Here is a 21934-nt window from a genome sequence, read left to right as displayed (position 1 = left end):
GCATTTAAAAAGGGGTTGTCTAAACCAGGGCCAGCCTTAGGGGTGAGCGACCTGTGTGAGTGCTCAGGGTGACACTGGGCTCTGTCTCTGCTCTGTCCTCTGCTCTTAGTTACACACACGGAGTAAACAAGAGCCAAGGCAGCAAGAGAAGAGGAGAAAGCTCCGCCCACAGCCCGCCCTGCAAGAAACCTGTGAGCCTGTCAGCAAGGAGAGATGGTAAGTGCCTGTGTGTGTGTGTGTGTATATAACTCTTTGTGTTTGTATGTGTATATGTTCCAGTATGTCTGTGTGCATATGTCTCTGTGTTTGTATGTGTATATGTTCCAGTGTGTGTAAATGTGCTTGTGTGTCTATATATGAGTCTGCATGTGTATATATGTCTGTGTGTATATAAGTCTCTGTGTTTGTATGTGTATATGTTCCAGTTTGTGTGTATATGTGCCTATGTGTCTATATATGTCTCTCATCTGTGTTGTTACATAGGATGCAGGTAACGTCTACTACATTATCTGCACTGTGTATATATAAGCCTGTGTGGGTATATATGGGTCTGTATGTGAATGTGTCTTTGTGCTTGTATATATGTGCATCTATATATGTGCCTTTTATGTATTTGTATATGTTTCTGTCTGTGTATTTATGTGACTGTGTGTGTATGTATGTGTGTGTCTTTATATACAGTGAAGGAAATAAGTATTTGATCCCTTGCTGATTTTGTAAGTTTGCCCACTGTCAAAAACATGAACAGTCTAGAATTTTTAGGCTAGGTTAATTTTACCAGTGAGAGATAGATTATATAAAAAAAAACACCTGAAAATTACATAGTAAAAATTATATATATTTATTTGCATTGTGCACAGAGAAATAAGTATTTGATCCCCTACCAACCATTAAGAGTTCAGCCTCCTCCAGACCAGTTACACGCTCCAAATCAACTTGGTGCCTGCATTAAAGACAGCTGTCTTAAATGGTCACCTGTATAAAAGACTCCTGTCCACAGACTCAATGAATCAGCCTGACTCTAACCTCTACAACATGGGCAAGACCAAAGAGCTTTCTAAGGATGTCAGGGACAAGATCATAGACCTGCACAAGGCTGGAATGGGCTACAAAACCATAAGTAAGACTCTGGGTGAGAAGGAGACAACTGTTGGTGCAATAGTAAGAAAATGGAAGACATACAAAATGACTGTCAATCGACATCGATCTGGGGCTCCATGCAAAATCTCACCTTGTGGGGTATCCTTGATCCTGAGGAAGGGGAGAGCTCAGCCGAAAACTACACGGGGGAACTTGTTAATGATCTCAAGGCAGCTGGGACCACAGTCACCAAGAAAACCATTGGTAACACATTGCGCCGTAATGGATTAAAATCCTGCAGTGCCCTCAAGGTCTCCCTGCCCAAGAAGGCACATGTACAGGCCTGTCTGAAGTTTTCAAATGAACATCTGGATGATTCTGAGAGTGATTGGGAGAAGGTGCTGTGGTCAGATGAGACTAAAATTGAGCTCTTTGGCATTAACTCAACTCGCCGTGTTTGGAGGAAGAGAAATGCTGCCTATGACCCAAACAACACCGTCCCCACTGTCAAGCATGGAGGTGGAAACATTATGTTTTGGGGGTGTTTCTCTGCTGAGGGCACAGGACTACTTCACCGCATCAATGGGAGAATGGATGGAGCCATGTACCGTCAAATCCTGAGTGACAACCTCCTTCCCTCCACCAGGACATTAAAAATGGCTCGTGGCTGGGTCTTCCAGCACGACAATGACCCGAAACATACAGCCAAGGCAACAAAGGAGTGGCTCAAAAAGAAGCACATTAAGGTCATGGAGTGGCCTAGCCAGTCTCCAGACCTTAATCCCATCGAAAACTTATGGAGGGAGCTGAAGATCCGAGTTGCCAAGCGACAGCCTCGAAATCTTAATGATTTATAGATGATCTGCAAAGAGGAGTGGGCCAAAATGCCATCTAACATGTGTGCAAACCTCATCATCAACTACAAAAAACATCTGACTGCTGTGCTTGCCAACAAGGGTTTTGCCACTAAGTATTAAGTCTTGTTTGCCAAAGGGATCAAATACTTATTTCTCTGTGCACAATGCAAATAAATATATATAATTTTGACTATGTGATTTTCTGTTTTTTTTTTTAAATATAATCTATCTCTCACTGGTAAAATTAACCTAGCCTAAAAATTCTAGACTGTTCATGTATTTGACAGTGGGCAAACTTACAAAATCAGCAAGGGATCAAATACTTATTTCCTTCACTGTAGGTGTCTGTATGTCTATATATTAACCTTTAGGTATGTATATATTACAGAATGTGTGTGTGTGTGTGTGTGTGTGTGTGTGTGTGTGTGTGTGTGTGTGTGTGTGTGTGTATATATATATATATATATATTTATTTATTTACCTGTTTGTCTAAATATGTGTCTTTATGTATGTGCAGTATATATGTTCCAGTATGTGTGTGTCTATATATGTGGTTAATTTTTTGTTTGTAGAGGGCAGTAATAGAGAGTCCCGCAGAGGGCGCCATCCGACTTTTTTTTTCCAGGGACAATAAGGGTGTGGTTTATTTGGTGGGTGTGGCTAATGGGTGTGATTTTCTTCCCAAAATTTCTGCATACAAATAAACAAACAAAAATTCTGCACTAGTTTGGCTGACAACTACTATGGTGGCCGGTATCTCTCTGGTTATCTAATTGTATACATGCAGGAGATGTCTCACTTTATCAGTAGGTCTAGGCGATATGTGCTGACCTCTACTGGTAGCGTAAAAACCAGCGTAGATAGTGCCACACTAGTGCTCTTTGTAGATTGTGCCCCAAACTGCCCCAGTAGATATTGCCATACACCGCTTCCTAGATAATGCCACAGTGCCCGCTGTAGATAGTGCCACACGCCCTGTAGATATTGCCACACAGCCCACTGTAGATAGTGCCACACAGCCCCCTGTAGATAGTGTCACACACCCTTTTTAGATAGTGCCACAGAGCCCTCTGTAGATATTGCCACAGAGCCCTTTGTAGATAGTGCTCCATAAATCCACCTTGTAGATAGTGCCACACACAGAACCCTGTAGATAGCGCCACACACCCCCTGTAGATAGTGCCAATCACACCCCCTTGTATATAGTGCGACACATCCCTTGCAGATTGTGCTACACACTCCCCGATAGTGCCACACACTCCCCCTTTTTAGAAAGTGACACACATTTCCACTTTATAGATAATGCCACAACTTCCCCCTTTGTAGATTGTCCCACACACTCCACCTGTGTAGGTAGTGTCACATACACCCTCCTTTGTAGATCGTGCCACACACTCCCCCCTTTATAGATAGTGCCACACACTCTCCCCTTTATAGATAGTGCCACACTCCTCCCTTTCTAGATAGTGCCACACAGTCCCCTGTAGATAGTGCCACACAGTCCCCTTTTTAGAAAGTGCCACATTGCCCTCTATAGGTTGTGCCACAAACAGCTCCCTTGTAGAGAAGGCCAGAAACAGAACCCTGTAGATAGTGCCACACACCCCCTGTAGATAGTGCCACACACACACCCTTGTAGATAGTGCCACACAACCCTTCCAGATGGTGTCAACCACCCTCCTTGTAGAAAGTGCCACACCCCATCTTTATAGAAAGTGCCACACACTCCCCCCTTTTTTGATAATGCCACACACTACCCTCTTTGTATATAGTGTCACACACTCCCCCTTTATAGATAGTGCCACACTTCCCTCTTTATAGATAGTGCCGCACCCACCCCCTTTGTAGATAGGGCCACATTCCTCCCTTTGTAGATAGTGCCACACATCTCCCCTGTAGATAGTGCCTGGTTGCCCTCCAAACAATGAAAAAAAACAGTATACTCACCTAGGCCCATTCCTGCGAAGAATGGAGCTCCACAATCTCCTAAGTCCTGCGTCTTATGAGGCACCTAGACAGGATCCTTGCGTAGGACGGCGCGATCCAGCGATATCATCACGTCGGCATGTGCAGGGATCCTACAGGCCTAACGTGGCCTGCAGCCTAGTGAATGGCAGAGCAGGCTCCCTTCCCTGCCAGAGTATTTAATTGTATCCTCATCCTGAGGACGCAGATACAATTTAATACGGCAGTCGTCAGTTCAAGTTGCCAGGACGCGGTCCTGAAAATACTAATTTGCCAGGATTGTTTCTGTAAATTCGAGTCAGTCCCAGAAATTTCAGGGACTGTTGGCGACTAAGCTTATTTGTCATAGATAACTCCGCTGTGAATTTATTTGGAAATTCCAGTGCAGAAATCTGCAGCTGCAACTCCAATATCTGCAGTGGATTTGCCTAGCAGTTTTGTACGTGTATTAGCCCCATTGTTCTATCAATCAATAGAGATAAATCGCGGCTTTTCAGTGTGGAATCTGCAACAAAAATGAACATGCTGTGGATTCTAATATCCGCAGTGCGTTCGTTATTCCACATGGATATTTTCCTGAGCGTGTGAATGACACGCATTTCTTGAGCATGCATTGCCGACAAAATGTTAGCGGATTCAGTTAAGATTTAGACGTGTGCCCATGGGAGCCATCAACTTCACAACAATCTGTAGTTGGTGAGTGGAACTCAAACTTCAAAGGCAATGTAAGCAATGCAATATTCATAAGAATAAAAACAGTAAAATCTAGATATCTGGTTGATAAAGGGATTTTGTAATGTAACTTGCAAGTCATTTAAGAATAACATTAATTCTGTGAACTTCACTTTTTCCATTTTATATATTGAAGTAAAGAGCCTCTTGTCTCAATTAACATGTTCTCTCTGTTTCCATACATAGGGGATGAAAAAATATCAAGTGTTGCAAATTAAGACCAGGTTGATATGCATGGACTATAATGACTCTGCTTTCTTCCTGATTAATATTCAGTAAATGGTTATCGACAATGGGGATAAATAAGGGTCAATGCACACGACGCGTATTACGTGTGGTTTTGCCACACATATTTGCGTGCGGCAAAACCGCAGCGTAATACAGTACCAGCATAGGCAATGAGATTCCAGGAAAGCTCATGTACACGCTGCATTATTTTCCCACATGTAAATTGTCCTGCGTACTTTCGGAACCGCAGCATGTCAATTTGTCTCGCGATTCCGCATTGCGAATTATATTTCCCTAGTTCTGGAGAAATACGCAGCAAAACCCGTAGCATGAAAACGCAGCGATTTACGCAGCAAAAAGTAAAAACCGCACCGAAAATGCATAAAAAAAACACACCTTCATGTGCGGTATTTTCCTGCGAATTTCTTGCGGTCTCCTGCGGGTTATACGCAACTTGTGCATACAGCCTAACACCAGCTGTCAATTTATGTAAGGAAATGTGTTGGCAAAAAATTTGGCAGTTTCAACTGATCCAATGATGCATTAGAATATTGCACAGATTTTATATTTCCTTTACCTCGGGAGGTTCTTTTTCCCGTACTCATTGTCCGACCTGTGGTGTAATGCACTTTTATATGACCTGCTAAGAGGAGCGAGGGAAGAGAAGTGACAAACTGCTCCAAACACAATTTTACCTGATAAAAGTGGTTATCCGTTTTTAAGCTCTTTAACCATTGTATTTTAACCTTACTGACACTAACTTCTTATATATTGAACTCTCTTTTTGAAATTGTAATATTTTTTTTCCTATATTAGTAAAAACGTTTTTTGAAGAAATTTTTTTACAAAACATTTGTGCCCATGGGGGACTTGAACATGGGATCGTTGGATCGCTGGTACAAAACACTGCAATAATTATATATTTTATCGTCCTCTTATTAAGCTCTGCCTCTGGCAGGGCTTAATAGGAGGACAAAGATGGCAGACCTGGGGGCCTTCATTAGGCCCCAGGCTGCCATAACAACCATCGGAGCACCGCGAACATGTCGTGGAGGAGGAGAGTTCCTCTTGAAAGAAGTGGCTACTGACTGCAGCATCTAAGGAGTTAATGGCCAGGATTGGAGTTATCTCTGATCCCGGCCGTTAGTGCAAGTTGTCAGCTGTAACATACAGCTGACAACCGTGGTGTATGGAGTGGGCTCATTTACGTCAAATGTCAGGAAGGGGTTAAAATGCCCTGACTTGTGCCAACATTTTGGTGCAAAAAAATGCTGTAAGCTAAGCCAACCAAGAAGTGGTATCATAAAGAGAAAAGTGTCTAGAAAGATGCACCAAATTTATCGTACAGCATGCACCATTTTGATAATTTTTGTGAATTTTCTGACTGCCTGGTTTAAGTTTACGCGGTGTAAATATTAGACAAAATTAGTAAAGGTGCCTCAATGTACCTCGGTGCTCAAGAATGTAATTAGTAAAATACCCCATGTCAGGATAGGATCTAATCTACACGAAATATGTAAATCTAGTATTGTGGGAGGTTCGCTATATGCATTATAATGCAGTTTCAGTCTGAAATTATTCAGTGATCTTGGATAGAAATTGTTGTATTTGAGGGCGAAACAGAATAGGACTCTTCCCTGTCATTTTATTAGAAAGAAAAATAAAAGACCTCAAATTGTGAGGTGGGCCTAATTCATAAAAAAACAATTTTTTGGCATGGGGAGATAGATTCCTGTGTTATCTTCCTGATTTCTATAACATTATTTGTTTCAGGATCTTAAAGGAAGTCTTGAAGAAAGGTTCTGTCCATCTTTTCCAATTTATTTCTAGGTTTAGTGTCCCGTAAAGGGGTTGCCGAGAATAGAGAAATAAAGGGTCTGCTTATTTTCATAAAACAGCGCCACTCTTGTCCATAGGCTGTATCTGGTATTACTGAGCTGATTTACCAAACCAGGACATGGACAAGAGTTTTTTTCTCCAAAACCTTAACAACCCTCTCCTGACATGTCTGTTTTAGTAAATAATTGTATTTCCCATAAAATAACTATTCTGGAGCATCTTTTACAGGATTTTTTTTGTATTGCCGTTCCTCTGTAATTCCTCCTAGAAATGTATGAATAAATTGACACCTGGGTGCTACCAGTTGGGGGTGTGTCCTTACACAGACTGACACTGTCCAATCAGTGGGAACAGAGTGAGACTGTGTAGGGATACAAACCCAAATGATAACGCCCAGTTGTCAACTTACTAATACATTTCAAGGAGGAATAACAGAGGAACGGAGTTTTAAGAAAAGATGCTCTAGAATTGTTATTTCATGGGGAATACAACCATTTACTGAGATAGACATGTCAGGAGAAGTGACAGATAATATAAAGTCATATTTTACTGCCCCATACTCGAAATGGAAGCAGTCGGTCATATCTGACCATGTTCTCTCTACTAACATGTTATGTGCTGCTTTGAATGCATGCACCACTGGGATTATTCCAGGCTGTAGAGTTGGTGATAATTTATTTCATTGCTTTATACAGACTCTCAGCTTGACAGAACTCCCCTCCCACATCAGTCGCCTGTTCTTGTTCATTGTTACAATTGAGATGTATTATACATTGCTATTTTTTGTCTGTAGGAAGCTGAAGAATGAGCTCCGCATGCATATTAACTAAATATTATTTTACAAGTTAAGTGATATTAATGCCAAACAAACACAATATGGTTCCTTCCTACGTATTTTCAATCTGCTAATTTTCCCCTCAGCTTTAATTGTGTTTTGCAAAGACTAGAAATGGACTCATTATTATTTATAAACTAAAATTTTAAAAAAAGATCTGGAAAAAAAATACACTTTTATGCTGCTAAGTATGATGGGAAATTATAGACAAAAAAACATCTAGAATGGCAAGGAACCCGGGCACACTTACACACACAAACTGAAGTTCTTTAATTTGATATTGGATCATCCAGAAATATCCCAGGGTTCGACTGGCCCACCAGAGTATCAGAGGATTCTTCGGTGGTCCTAGGTTTTGCTTTGTTTTTTTGCTGCAGTTTTGTGTAAATCTCAGCAAAAACCACAACAAAACCAGCACGCGTGACTACACCTTAGTGGACCCCAAAAGTCCAACAGAAAATAGCCCCATTTGAAACCAAACTCCAGTCCAACACTGCAAGAATGAGAAGACTAAGGCCCCGTGCACATGACCATGCCCGTAATTACTGTCCGTGGGCACGGACGGCCGCAGACAGCCACCTGCATTAGCAGTCTGTGCTCCTATATAATGCATAGGAGCGCGGTCCGTAAAAACCAAAAAATAGGACACGTCCTATCTTTTGCGGAGCCTTTCTATGGCACGGACACCTTCACGGAAATATACAGGAAGGTGTCTGCGGGCAATAGAAGTGAATGGGTCCGTAATTACGGATGAATTCTACGGTCGTGTGCATGGGGCCTTAGCCAAAGACACCACAGTTACAAAATGCCTTCGAGTAAAATATAAAGTGATAGCAAAAGATTTTACGTAGCTTTTTCCCTTAGGCTGTTTTTTTCTCAAGGCAATCCACCCTTACTACTAACTTCTAGATACTTTTTTACGACCATCCAACAACCCAGAATATCTGATAATAAAGCACCAGTCACGTCCCATTAATGTGTGCCCCGACATATGCAAATGTATTCTACGTGGTATACGTATATATTTTTTGCATACAGTTCTATAGAAAAGTGTAATCAACTCCGCTTATCAATAAAGTTGGGGCTGCAGGATATTTAATGTATTTCAGCTGAATATATGCCAGATGGAAACCCTTTTGATATACCTTTGGTCATTAAAGTCTATGGGCCTGTGTGGATTTTCCTGGAGTATACATTGACTGTGCACCACAAGTGTGGTGTGAATTAAACCTTTGTTGCGCGTTCCTCAGAAAATGTTAATAGGGCACAAACAAGTCTAAGGGGGTTTCTATCTCTGAAGCAGTCAATGGGTTGTTGGATTGTGCGATCATGACGTTGTTCTCTCTTCTTCCCTATAGCTCAGCAACGTATAGTCATATGAAGGGCCATTTAGCTGTCAGCACTTAGCGGAAGCTGCTGAATTATCTGTTCTCTGAGCAATTGACCAGGAATATTTATGAGCAGATATTTTGTGTTATGAGTAGATCTCCTTCAGAGTAAAGCCACCGCAAATATAGCCGCAGCCAGCCTGACGACCACTGCAGGGGAAATGTGGAATTACAAGGCGGCCATTCAGATGAATGGGTGTCTATGCAATGCATGGCTGGCTGGAGTCTGCCCGAGCAGCTCTTCATTGTGGCTCACATTGGGGGTTCAGTCAAGTGACCCTTCTTTATAACTTCCATATGCCTTAACAGGGCATATGGACAGGGGTTGACTTCATGAGATAACCCCTGCAAGGCCAGGTTTACACATTGCTGGAAACATATGTATTAACATGAGAATTTACATACAGATTTTGCTCCAGGTTTTTTTTTATTGGATTGTAAGCCATGTGCAAACAGCTACAAGAGCATGTTCTTTTTACTGCATGTGAATTGGGTTAGAAAAAAGTGCGGTATGGGAAGCCCCCATGAAAAAACACCCAGATGAAATTCAGTAGAATCTCAATGTATATGTATTAAATCTTTAAGTTTATCATACTAACGTTTCTTGATACAATATATTACATAATATGTATTGCTCTGTTTTCTTACAGGGATATCAAACCAGATAATATCCTGCTGGATGAACATGGTAAGTAAACTCTATAGTCAATCCTATATGTGAATGTCCTTTCTATGTACATTAGAAAAAAACACATAAGATTTTACCGCTCAAACGGCACTAAATAAGCAGTCCAACGTATAGTAAGTAGGAACAGTCTCTCTCAGTCTATATGCAATGGACAATTCACGATCCAGTGTGGGTGCAGGTGGTTCCTCTTGCTCCTGTAATTCAACAGAGCCGCTGCCGGTCTCCCGACGTCGATTCTTCTGGCAGGATAAAAGCCTATATCTCCAGCATGGAAAAAGAGAAATATGGTGCAACACCCTTCGACACTGTTCACTCCACGCTAGTTTTATTCCATACTCACGAGAAAAAAAAGATTCTTAAACACATCAAAAAGCTAAAAGATAAAACACGTATGGAGAACCTTGTTCAATAAATATTGTATGTATAGTTTATCACCTAGAATGCCATGCCAACGCAGTCTCGGTGGGCATGTCTTTGTTGGGATGTCAGGTGACTTATTGAGATCTTCTTCCCTGCTAATTGAATGGGGCAAGGTCCAACCACAACACCAGTTGTGACACCTACAAACAAAAAAGAAAACATCAAAAACACATAGACCAAGCATAGGCGAATAGGCAAACAAAATCATTGAAAATACAAACGGAAAAAAGGGGCCGGGCGTTCAGATAGTAATCTTTGACATATATGGCAATATTTAGCTACATAGCAGTCTTGGGACCTCCCTAACATGTGACCCACTGTAACGAAGATGGCGGGGCCCAAACCTGCCTCGGTCCTCGCCGCCAGATTGCTCACCCAGGCTGCCGGCGCTCCTGCTCTGTCTCCCATGGCGGCGCTCCTTCTCATCTCTCTGCTCACTGCCGCTCTGCACACATGCCCCATGGTCAGCACGCATTCACAATCTTCCCCAACCGATCCTTGATGCTCTGTGCTTATTTAAGACAGCTCCTCTGGTCACCTGGTGCCTGAGCAACTTTGGTGCAATCTAGTTTGTCCCTGTCTGTATCCCCCAACCTGATACCAGTCTGTATCCCGCTACCTGCTACCAATCCGTACTCTGCTACCTACTGCCAACCTTTATCCTGCTACCTGATACGAGCCAGTGGCCTACTACCTGTTGGCAACCTGTTTACTGCTGCGAGCCCGAAGACCCACTATCTGCTTCAAACTGTGACCTCAGATCTATACTTGCCTGTCACGGTATCATCTGCCAGTACCTGTACCCACAATGTACTACCCCCTTGTCTCCTGGTCCCCTGGGCCAGCTGCTACTCACATCGGGACCACCTCAAGTGGTAGCGACCTGGTAGTCTCTCCACAACGAAGTCCAGATCCCTGTATGGGGGTTAAGGGGTGAATACCTGGGAGGCTGCTTAGACAATGACGGAGGTGTTGGCCCAATGTCAAACCGTTTGAGTAGCGCAGTGGGTTCACAATCCTCTGGTTTTAACAGCCACAGCCAATTACGCTGCAGGGTTACCTCACCCTCCTCAAAAAAAAACTTAAAGTGCACTTTCCAGTGAAAAGTACTCCGGCTTAGGCAACCAGGGAGACCAGTATGCTGTGTGGCTCCTCTCTGCACTGCCGTACAGGCTCCACACACAGGGCTTTGCCTTTTGAGAATATTCAAGCAACACTTCCATTCCAAAAATGTATGTTTTGTTTTTTTTTGCAATATTTTTAAAAAGTGTAACTGTGACGAAATATTTCATAATGATACATGAGCTGCCAGCTTGGTATTTTCAAGACTTGGAATCATTACAAACCTGAGAAATTATAAATATGAATAATCAATTGAGCTTGTTTATAGTCACGAGATCTCAGCACAGACTTTGGAGAAAAGTACTAATGTTATTCCTCATGTTCCCCCAGGGATCAATCATTTCTATCTTCATTGCCTTGGCACATCAATTTGGGTAATGCCGCCAAGGAAAGATGCAATGCTGTAATAAGCTTTGCATTTTCATATGTCTACAGGCCCAAATGTTGTTTTCACTGCACACGTTTTGTACCCAAATAATATTATTCAATGAATTAAACAAGTAACATCTGAACAATGTAAAACAATAATTTCAGCCCAGATTAAAGTATTGATATTATACAGTATAATATTGTAAAAAAAAACATAAATGAAATGTAAAAATGTAGTATGCTTTAAAGTGAATATCCATCTCTAAACAAGATTTAATTTTCCTAATCTAAAACGGTCCAACATTCTGCTCTGATAAATTATTTTCCATATCTTTATAGTGGCCAGGTCTCCATTTGCTTCCATAGCCATTCATTCAATAATAAAATGTAAGATGTATACAGCCACCACTTGGGGGAGCTGCAAACTACATATTGAACATAAGACTAAAACAGTATGCAATAAGCTCCTGAGCTCCCCTACTGGTGATTGCAGGCAGCCAGTTTATCATTTAACTATATCTATGTAGGAGCTTTGGAGATCTGTATCAGAAAAACTATTAAAAAAAAATAAAGGTACATAAAGAAATAAATCAGTGCAGGATGTTGGACATAAAAACAACATATAATCTCATTGTTTCTGCTGAGAGGTGTTCACATTAGTAAATGATAAAATGATATACACAAAGATTCCTGAAATACCCTTCTGCCAGTCTTCTACCTGGATAGAAAATGGCTGGCAGCTAAAAGTTAAAGTATTTTGCTAATATTCACATCTTTTTTTATAATGCTCTACATTGTAGAAAAAATTGTCCGAAAGAAAATATTCAATTTACTGTAAAGTGTGAGCCTGCATACAGAGGTGTCAATCACAGAGTAGGACCGCCCATCAGACTCATAAGCCCAGAATGAGCAGAGGTTCAAATCAATAATTCCAAATGATAGTAAATCTTTTCTCAGTAAACTATTCATCAATCTGCTCAGCTCCTCCTGCTCTATAAAATGCTGCCCGCACATAGGACAACATTTTCGTTTTTTCACGACAGACTTGTGGAGAAACTGTCATGCATGCAAGGTCACTCTTGGACGGTATGGCCACTTCTTTGCCAGGAATTGCGGGAAAGTCCCCCCGTCCCCCCCCCCACACACACTTTTCAGACGTCTTCAGTGAATATGCCATAAAAGTTAATATATGTTATATTAATAAGATGATAAAAGTAGTTTATGAATAATGTTAGGTATTCTAGTCTGACTTTATGATGTGAGATGATTACATTACCACATACAATGCTAGCATCCAGGATAATCGAAATATTTCATAGATCATCCAGAATTGTAATCAATATGTGACTGATGACACCTCTTATACAGACACTGTCTGGTTATATAGGTTGTTAATGACATCTGAAACCTTAATAACCCTCAAAAGGGATACGTTGGTGCACTCCATGAATGACCAAGTGCTACCTAAAGTAATGCCCAGCACCAAGGGCCCTTTAAACAAAGGACAGCTTATAAATGACATACACAGGAAAACTCTTTCTTCCAAGCTGATCATATGTTAATGACATAGTCCCAAGATTATTTATAGTACAAGATCTGAAGCATCTCATGGACCACATCTTGCAATACAGTTTTTCTTGTAATTTCAACCCAGATAGTACCACCATATAGTGCCAAGATAATATGACAATATACAGCCCATATAATACCAACATATAGTGCCAAGATAATACTGCAAAGTATAGCCCATATAATACCACCATATACGGCCAAGAAAATGCTGCAATGTATAGCCCATATACCACCATATAGTGCCAAGATAGTACTGCAGTGTATAGCCCATATAATACCACCATATAGTGCCAAGATAATACGGCAATTTATAGCTCATATAATATGACTGCCAATATAGTGCCAAGATTATACAGCAATGTATAGGCCATATACCACCATATAGTGCCAAGATTATACTGCCATATATAGCCCATATAATACCACCATATAGTGCAAAGATAATGCTGCAATGTATAGCCCATATACCACCATATAGTGCCAAGATAGTACTGCAATGTATAGCCCATATAATACCACTATATAGTGCCAAGATAATACTGCCATGTATAGCCCATATAATATTACCATATAGTGCCAAGATAATGCTGCAATGTATAGCCCATATACCACCATATAGTGGCAAGATAGTACTGCAATGTATAGCCCATATAATACCACAATATAGTGCCCATATAATACTGCAATGTATAGCCCATATAATACCACTATATAGTGCCAAGATAATACTGCCATGTATAGCCCATATAATATTACCATATAGTGTCAAGATAATACTGCAATGTATAACCCATATAATACCACCATATAGGGGCAATATAATACTGCAATGTATAGCCCATATAATACCACCATATAGGGGCAAGATAATACTGCACTGTATAGCCCATATAATACCACCATATAGTGCCCAAATAATATGCAGTGTATAGCCCATATAATACCACACTATAGTGCCAAAATAATATGCAGTATCCAAATTTGCTTCTGGGGTTCCTTGGGGGACCACTAGTAATTGGGTGCCTAAGGCAATCGCATAGTTTGCCACCCCCTAAAACCATCTCTGAGACTGACTTCTGTGCATGTCAGATTATAGAAACTAATAGGACATAAATTCTAGAAGATAAAGGATCTTAACATAGTTGGACTTCCCCAAAGAGAGCTCATGGTCTAACATGTGCACAATTTACTCTTGATCATCCACCCTTCCCTTCTCACCTTTGTACAGGGGCGCAGAACAGCCAAAGCTTATCAATTATACATGTGTATGAGCGCGGTCTTCCTGCCTTAACTTGACATTAACTTCAACCGCATGTTCAGTCACCAGCAGAACATCTACAATAGGATGTGACTGGAAGGATTTCTCAAGGTTGCAGTCTGTCACAATCACATATCACTTTCCATCCAGAAATAAACAGCCCTCATTTATATAAAAGAACTCTGATGTGGGTGCAGACGGGAGCTCTAAGACTCGGCTTAATTAGGTGAATTTCTGTCACAACAGAATAAACTGATATTTAAATAAATAGGATCGGAGAGATGGTGGGATTTCAATGTTGGCTTCTCATTGCTATTTAACCCATCTATCGCCAGGATATGCCATCAATTTTTAAGCGGTGGGGGTCCGGACTCTGGGACCTTCACTGATTTTGAGAATGAAAGAACCCTCAGTGCGGATTTAGCGCTGTGACCCCTTTCCCCCTTTTTTCCTTGCACAGTGAATGGAGACGGCTGCAGTTCCATGCGCAGCCAGGGGGATGGGAGCGCCACTGTGCAGCGAAAACTTAGAAAGGGACATGAAGGGACATAAATCAGCACTGCGACTCATTCATTCTCAGGATTGTGCGGGTTCCCGGAGGTCAGACACCCGCCAATCATAAAGTGATGGATTATCGTAGCAATATGCCATCATCTAACTGTCACGTTGGGTATGTGGACCCACTGGGCCGTTCCGCCTTGACGGTATGGCAGCTGGCCAACAGGACACAGGTCACAGTCTATAGTTCGTATAGGGTACCTGTGGTAGCTCAGACAGTAGCAAGACAGGCTCAGCTGGGACTAGGCAGCAGGCAGGCGCCAGGCGTTGGGTGTAGCAGGACAGGCGTGATACACAGCACAGCATGACTTCAGCTCAACACGGTACATGACCAGGATAGCACGGGATACAGGTTACAGGTAGCAGGAATGGGGAACACTGGGAACTGGAGAACACTTAGGAGACCATTTGCATAGACATACTAGGATAACGACAACAAGGCTCAGGCATCATAGGGAGGGGCACAGGCCATATTATAGTCCAGGGTGCTCTGGGAGCAATCAGCTCAATCTCCCACCTGTGTGCGGCCTAGCTCATTGTCTGGACTGAGCTCGCGAGCGCGCCCTGGTGGTCACTGTGGAACAGGACGGCCGCATGTGCAGACATCTCTGGAGAGAAGGGAGTCGACCGTATGGAAGGAGTTCGTGGTCAGGGACCACGGACGTTACACTAACAACATGAAATAATCCTTTAAGGACACAGCTAAAAATTGTCCTTTTTAATTTCTTAAGAAACGTCATGTATGCTTCTTTATAACATTTTAATTTACATATGTTTATATACTAATACAGTAGCTTACATACCCCTATACTAACATTTTGGTCATAACCATACGGGCACAAACACAGTGCCTGTGTGAAGACATGTGATATATATAATATATATGTGTGTGTGTGTGTGTGTGTGTGTGTGTACACCAAGATGCACAAACAGGTTAAAGAGGCTCTGTCACCAAATTTTGCAACCCCTATCTGCTATTGCAGCAGATAGGCGCTGCAATGTAGATTACAGTAACGTTTTTATTTTTAAAAAACGAGCATTTTTGGCCAAGTTATGACCATTTTTGTAGTTATGCAAATGAGGCTTGCAAAAGTCCAAGTGGGTGTGTTTAAAAGTAAAAGTCCAAGTGGGCGTGTATTAGGTGCGTACATCGGGGCGTTTTTAATACTTTTACTAGCTGGGCGCTCTGAAGAGAAGTAACATCCTCTTCTCTTCAGAACGCCCAGCTTCTGACAGTGCAGATCTGTGACGTCACTCACAGGTCCTGCATCGTGACGGCCACATCGGCACCAGAGGCTACAGTTGATTCTGCAGCAGCATCAGCGTTTGCAGGTAAGTCCGTCACGATGCAGGACCTGTGAGTGACGTCACAGATCTGCACTGTCAGAAGCTGGGCGTTCTGAAGAGAAGAGGATGTTACTTCTCTTCAGAGCGCCCAGATAGTAAAAGTATTAAAAACGCCCCGATGTACGCACCTAATACACGCCCACTTGGACTTTTACTTTTAAACACACCCACTTGGACTTTTGCAAGCCTCATTTGCATAACTACAAAAATGGTCATAACTTGGCCAAAAATGCTCGTTTTTTAAAAATAAAAACGTTACTGTAATCTACATTACAGCGCCGATCTGCTGCAATAGCAGATAGGGGCTGCAAAATCTGGTGACAGTATGATTCTTTCCTGTCAGCATGACACTATGGCACAAAGTCTCTACATCTCCATACTTCAAAGCCGTAGCCACTTTATTCATCTATGCAGCCTCTGTAGGGCACCGTATTACATTGCTTCAATGGGAGAATACTACTTTAATGCAGCACCCGATGGAACATTTCACAACTGGCACCAATGGCACCAACAGAGAAAACCTCAATATTCTTCTGAAGGAAATTGGAGGCATGTGGAGGTACAATAGATTCTATAGGTGCTGCATCATGTTTCAGTACAACTAGCAGCTTGTACGGAGCCATAATACAGCCATGTGCATGCTGACTATACCACTTAGAGCCCCATAGAAGATGTAAAGGCTATAATTAAAGGGGTTACCCGGGCACCAAAAATTGCATTGCAATAATATATTTATGTGAAACTAAGTAACTTACTAATATAAGGTAATGGAGGTGAACAATGAAAGGTGTATCCAGCACTCGGTATAAAAGTTAAATGGTTTATTCGGTCATTTTAAAATAGAAGGTTTAAAACAAAGATCCCAGGACCACGCTTACACGTTTCAGACCACTAGGGTCCTTAGTCATAGCTTGGTGTTCCACTAGCACCAGGCAACTTTACCTTTCAGTTACTCTAAGTGGAGCTGTTCTTCAGCACCATGGATGTAATAATACACACCATTAATTAATACTAATAGAAATTTATTGCTTTATTTAAACACAAATATATAGATAGCAAAATAAATTATTTCAAGATTTTAGAAACTATTGGCTGATATGCAAATTAAATTACCTCTTATCCAACTAGCAATCCTTTCTATTTGAATATATAGAAAGCAGGTTCTTCACTCCCCCTAGATTACATCGGAGTGTACAAAACACCTGAGTACTTAGCAGGAAATTTGGACATCTAGTTTTTTTATTTGGAATACCTTTACTATTTTTGTCATAATAACTTAAGGTTATAATTTGGATTCATCTGTCTTGTATTACATTAGTAAAAATGCTCTGTTCATAAATGCTTTAGAAGGAATACATTATGATGTTACGTAACTTAATTGAATACATGCATGAAAAGGTTAACTTTTAAGGCCCACCTACAGGATGTCACCTGACTCATGATATTTGTTATAAATATTTGAACTCACTAGTGGAACACCAAGCTATGACTAAGGACCCTAGCGGTCTGAAACGCGTAAGCGTGGTCCCGGGATCTTTGTTTTAAACCTTGTATTTTAAAATGACCAAATAAACCATTTAACTTTTATACCGACTGCTGGATACACCTATCATTGTTCACCTCCATTACCTTGTATACCTGCTGTCAACATAGGACTTCATTGGGAGTATTTACAAGCACCTGCAGCATCTGGATTAACTTAACTTGTACCAACTTGCACCAACTAACGCATTGGAAACGCATTGGAAATGCGGTAAGCAAACTTTATGTAATATATTTCTTCTTTTTAACTTACTAATATACTTTAATTAAAAATTCTGTGCTAAACGATGCATTTCAAACCCCATGAATTATTCAGGAAGTGCTGGAGCTTTTCTAAAAGTGATGATACTCCGACACGGCCCCACGTGACTGAGCTCTTGTTTCATGTGCTATTCGTGAACATGACCGCAAGGGGCTATTACATTGCCTATTGCTTGAGTCCCGAGCAGAGCATCACCTAAAGCTTTGCTCAGGACTGCAGCACTGCTCCCGACGTCCATATTTGGTCAATTTAGGGGTTTCCTATAACTGGAGTCCCCGAGCAGAGCATTAGCTGATGCTCTGCCTGGGGACTTCACAACTCTGCCCACATCACTGTCCATATATGGACAATGACGTCGGCAGAGCAGTACTGGAGTTTCGGAGCAGAGCACCAGCTGATGCTCTGCCTGGCGACTCCACAACTTCTGCCAACGTCACTGTCACTGTCCATATATGGACACTGACGTCGGCAGAGTAGTACTGGAGTCCCAGAGCAAAGCATCAGCTGATGCTCTGCTCCGGGCCTCCAGTATTGTTGCCTATGTCACTGTCCATATATGGACAGTGACAGTGACATGGGCAGAAGTCCTGGAGTCCCAGAGCAAAGCATCAGCTGATGCTCTGCTCCGGCACTCCAGTAGTGTTGTCGACGTCATTGTCCATATATGGGCAGTGACAGTGACGCCGGCAGAAGTTCTGGAGTCCCCAGGCAGAGAATCAGCTGATGCTCTGCTCGGTGACTCCAGTACTACTCTGCCGACGTCATTGTCCATATATGGGCAGTCAGAATGACGCCGGCAGAAGTTCTGGAGTCCCCAGGCAGAGCATCAGCTGATGCTCTGCTTGGTGACTCCAGCGATAGGAAAAGCCTAAATTGACCAAATATGGACGTCGGGAGCAGTGCTGGAGTCCTGAGCAAAGCGCTAGCTGATGCTCTGCTCGGGACTCAAGCAATAGGCAATGTAACAGCCCCTTGCGGTCATGTTCACGAACAGCACATGAAGCAAGGGCTGTGTCGGAGCGTCATCACTTTTAGAAAAGCTCCAGCACTTCCTGAATAATTCATGAGGTTTGAACGGCACCATTTAGCACAGAATTTTTAATTAAAGTATATTAGTAAGTTACTTAGTTTAACATAAATATATTATTGCAATGCAATTTTTGGTACCCGGATAACCCATTTAAGCTCATAATCCTGCCGAAATCTGCTTCAAATACTGACATTTATCTAATGTAGTTTATGGCCCAGCATTACTCAAATCACACCTTTCTCTATATCTTACTGCCATATCACTCATAACCTCTTTAAAATATACTGTGTGTACACTGACTAAAATGTATTAAACGAGGTAGAGGACATACAGCAGTGGTCTCGAACCTGCGGCTCTTCAACTCTTGTGAAACTACAAGTCCCAGTTGGAGAGTCACAGGTTGGAGACCACTGGCACAGAGCATTTCTATAAACAGCAGCAGTAACAGGTAAAGTTATCTAATCTAATAGAGATGAGCAAATCCGTGAAAAATCTGCTTTTCTAGCACTTCAACATTTCATAATACGGACCTGCAGATGCTAAATCAAATGTAAATCAAATAAAAGTTTTAGCCAGTATTACAAGTGTGAACACTACTTTCACACATAACGGTGCGCTCACACGTGGTGTACTTTCATTGTAAAAATACGCTGCGCACTTCAATGTATGCTTATAGGAAAAATATACTGCAACACAGATGGACTTCCCTGTTTTTTTTTTAACCCCTTCCAGACGTATGACTTATAATTACGTCCTAGCCGGGTAGGGGAAGTATGGCGCGGGCTCATGGACTGAGCCCACTCCATACAAAGCAGGTGTTGTCTGTATGTTACAGCCGACACTTCACTGCAACGTGCGGGATTGCGCTAGTTTAACCCATTAAATGCCGAGGTCAATAATGACTGCAGCATTTAAATTGTTAGAAAGAGGGGGCGACCCCGTTTAACAGCCCATCTGCCACCCCCCTAATGAAGGATCCCAGGTCTGCCAGCTTTGTGCTCCTATTAAGTGTGCCAGAAAGACAATATACTGTAATACATTAGTATTGCAGTATATAGTGCAAGTGATCCAACAATCACTGGTTCAAGTCCCCTAGGGGGACTAGTAAAAATCAGTTAAATAAAATAATAATTAAAAGTTCAAATATCCCCATTTTCCCCATAAGCATTGTAAAAAAATAAATAAAAAAACGTAATTAGTATCGGCATGTCTGTAAAAGTCTGAACTATTATAATATAACAATATTTAACACACACGGCGAACGCTGTAAAGAAAAGTAATGCGCCAGAATTGCTGTTTTTTGGTCACCTCACTTCCCACAAAAAAATTGAACAAAACGTGATCAAAACCTCGCATGTATCCCAAAATGTACGTCCCGCAAAAAAGATGCCTTTGACGGAAAAATAAAAAAGTTATGGCTCTCAGAATTTGGTGACACATAATAAATAACAATTTCTACAGTTCGTTTTTTCTTTGTAAAAGTAGTAAAATCTTAAAAAGCCTATATAAACTTGGTATCACCGTAAGGCTGAATGCACACGTTGCGTAATTTGATGCGGGAATATCCACATCAAAACTGCAGGTATACGCACGTAATGCCGCAGCTAAAACCGCACCTAATGCATTTTTAGGAGCGGTTTTTACATTTTGATGCGGAAATAGGTGTGTTTTTTATGCTGTAGACTTTGGTGCGTTTTTTTTAATACTAGACAGATACAATTCGCAAGTGGAAACGCAAGATAAATTAACATGTTGCGGATTTTAAAATATGTACTAAAGGTCAATTTACGCGCAGAAAAAATCTGCACTGTGTAGATGAGATTTCTTGAAATGACAGCAGTAGCGTGATCTCGCGAGATCACACTGTGCAGCGATTAAGTCCCAAAAAAACTTTACCGAAGTGTCGGGATTGTGAATAGATATCCCGTCCTGGCTGGAGATGATGTCTATTCACTCTCAAGAAACTTCAATAAAGTTAATGAGGGTGTATGTGACAGCACAGCAAGATCACGCTGTGCTGAGTACAAATGGACATGAATGGAGAGAAGTGTATGATGCTGATTGGTCACTGATTGGTCAGCGTCATACACTTCTCTTTACAACGCCCATTTGGTCAAAAGTTAAATAACGCCCAGTTGGGCATTAAGAAAATAATTAGCATAAATCTAAAATTGCTCATAACATGCAAAAAAATTTGCGTTTTTCAAAATAAAAAACACTTCTCCTTCAAAATAAAAAACACTTATCCTACATTACAGCCCCGATCAGATTATGTAGGAGATAGGGCACTTATAATGTGGGGACAGAGCCTCTTTAACTTTATTCTGCGGGTCAATATAAATGGGCCCCATGCACACGAACATGCTTTTGCGGCCACAATTCCCCCGAAAATCCACGGGAGAATTGCGGCCCCATTCGTTTCTATGAGCCCATGCACACGACCGTGATTTCTACGGCCCGTGCATGGCCAAGGAGCCTGGACCGCAGAAAGAAAGGACATGTCTTATTACGGCCGTGTTCTGGGTCCAGGCTCATAGAAAATAATTGACGCGGCCATGTGCATGGCCCGCGATTTGCAGGCGGCTCGCTGGTGACACTCCGCGGCAGGCCGACCCGAAAATCATGGCCGTGCACACGGTTACGGTCGTGTGCATGAGGCCTTAGGCTGAATGCACACGTTGCGTATTATGTGCGGATTTGTGCGGATGGGCATGAATGGAGAGAACTCGATGATGCTGATTGGTCACTGATTGGTCAGCGTCATACACTTCTCTTCACAATGCCCAGTTGGTCAAAAGTAAAAAAACGCCCAGTTGGGCATTAAGAAACTAATTGGCATAAA

General features: G+C 41.8%; 1 protein-coding gene across 1 annotated transcript in view; it reads left to right on the top strand.

Annotated features, from left to right (window-relative positions):
* The window catches only part of STK32B (serine/threonine kinase 32B), a 221574-nt gene that overhangs the window by 95676 nt on the left and 103964 nt on the right, over positions 1 to 21934 (top strand). Inside the window, exon 5 of the mRNA XM_075849055.1 lies at positions 9575 to 9612. Within this exon, the coding sequence (XP_075705170.1) occupies positions 9575 to 9612 (38 nt within the window). The remainder of the gene's footprint in view (positions 1 to 9574; positions 9613 to 21934) is intronic.

Source organism: Rhinoderma darwinii, chromosome 1 (assembly GCF_050947455.1).
Source record: "Rhinoderma darwinii isolate aRhiDar2 chromosome 1, aRhiDar2.hap1, whole genome shotgun sequence".
Taxonomy (NCBI): domain Eukaryota; kingdom Metazoa; phylum Chordata; class Amphibia; order Anura; family Rhinodermatidae; genus Rhinoderma; species Rhinoderma darwinii.
This window is presented reverse-complemented; position numbering and strand designations above follow the sequence as displayed.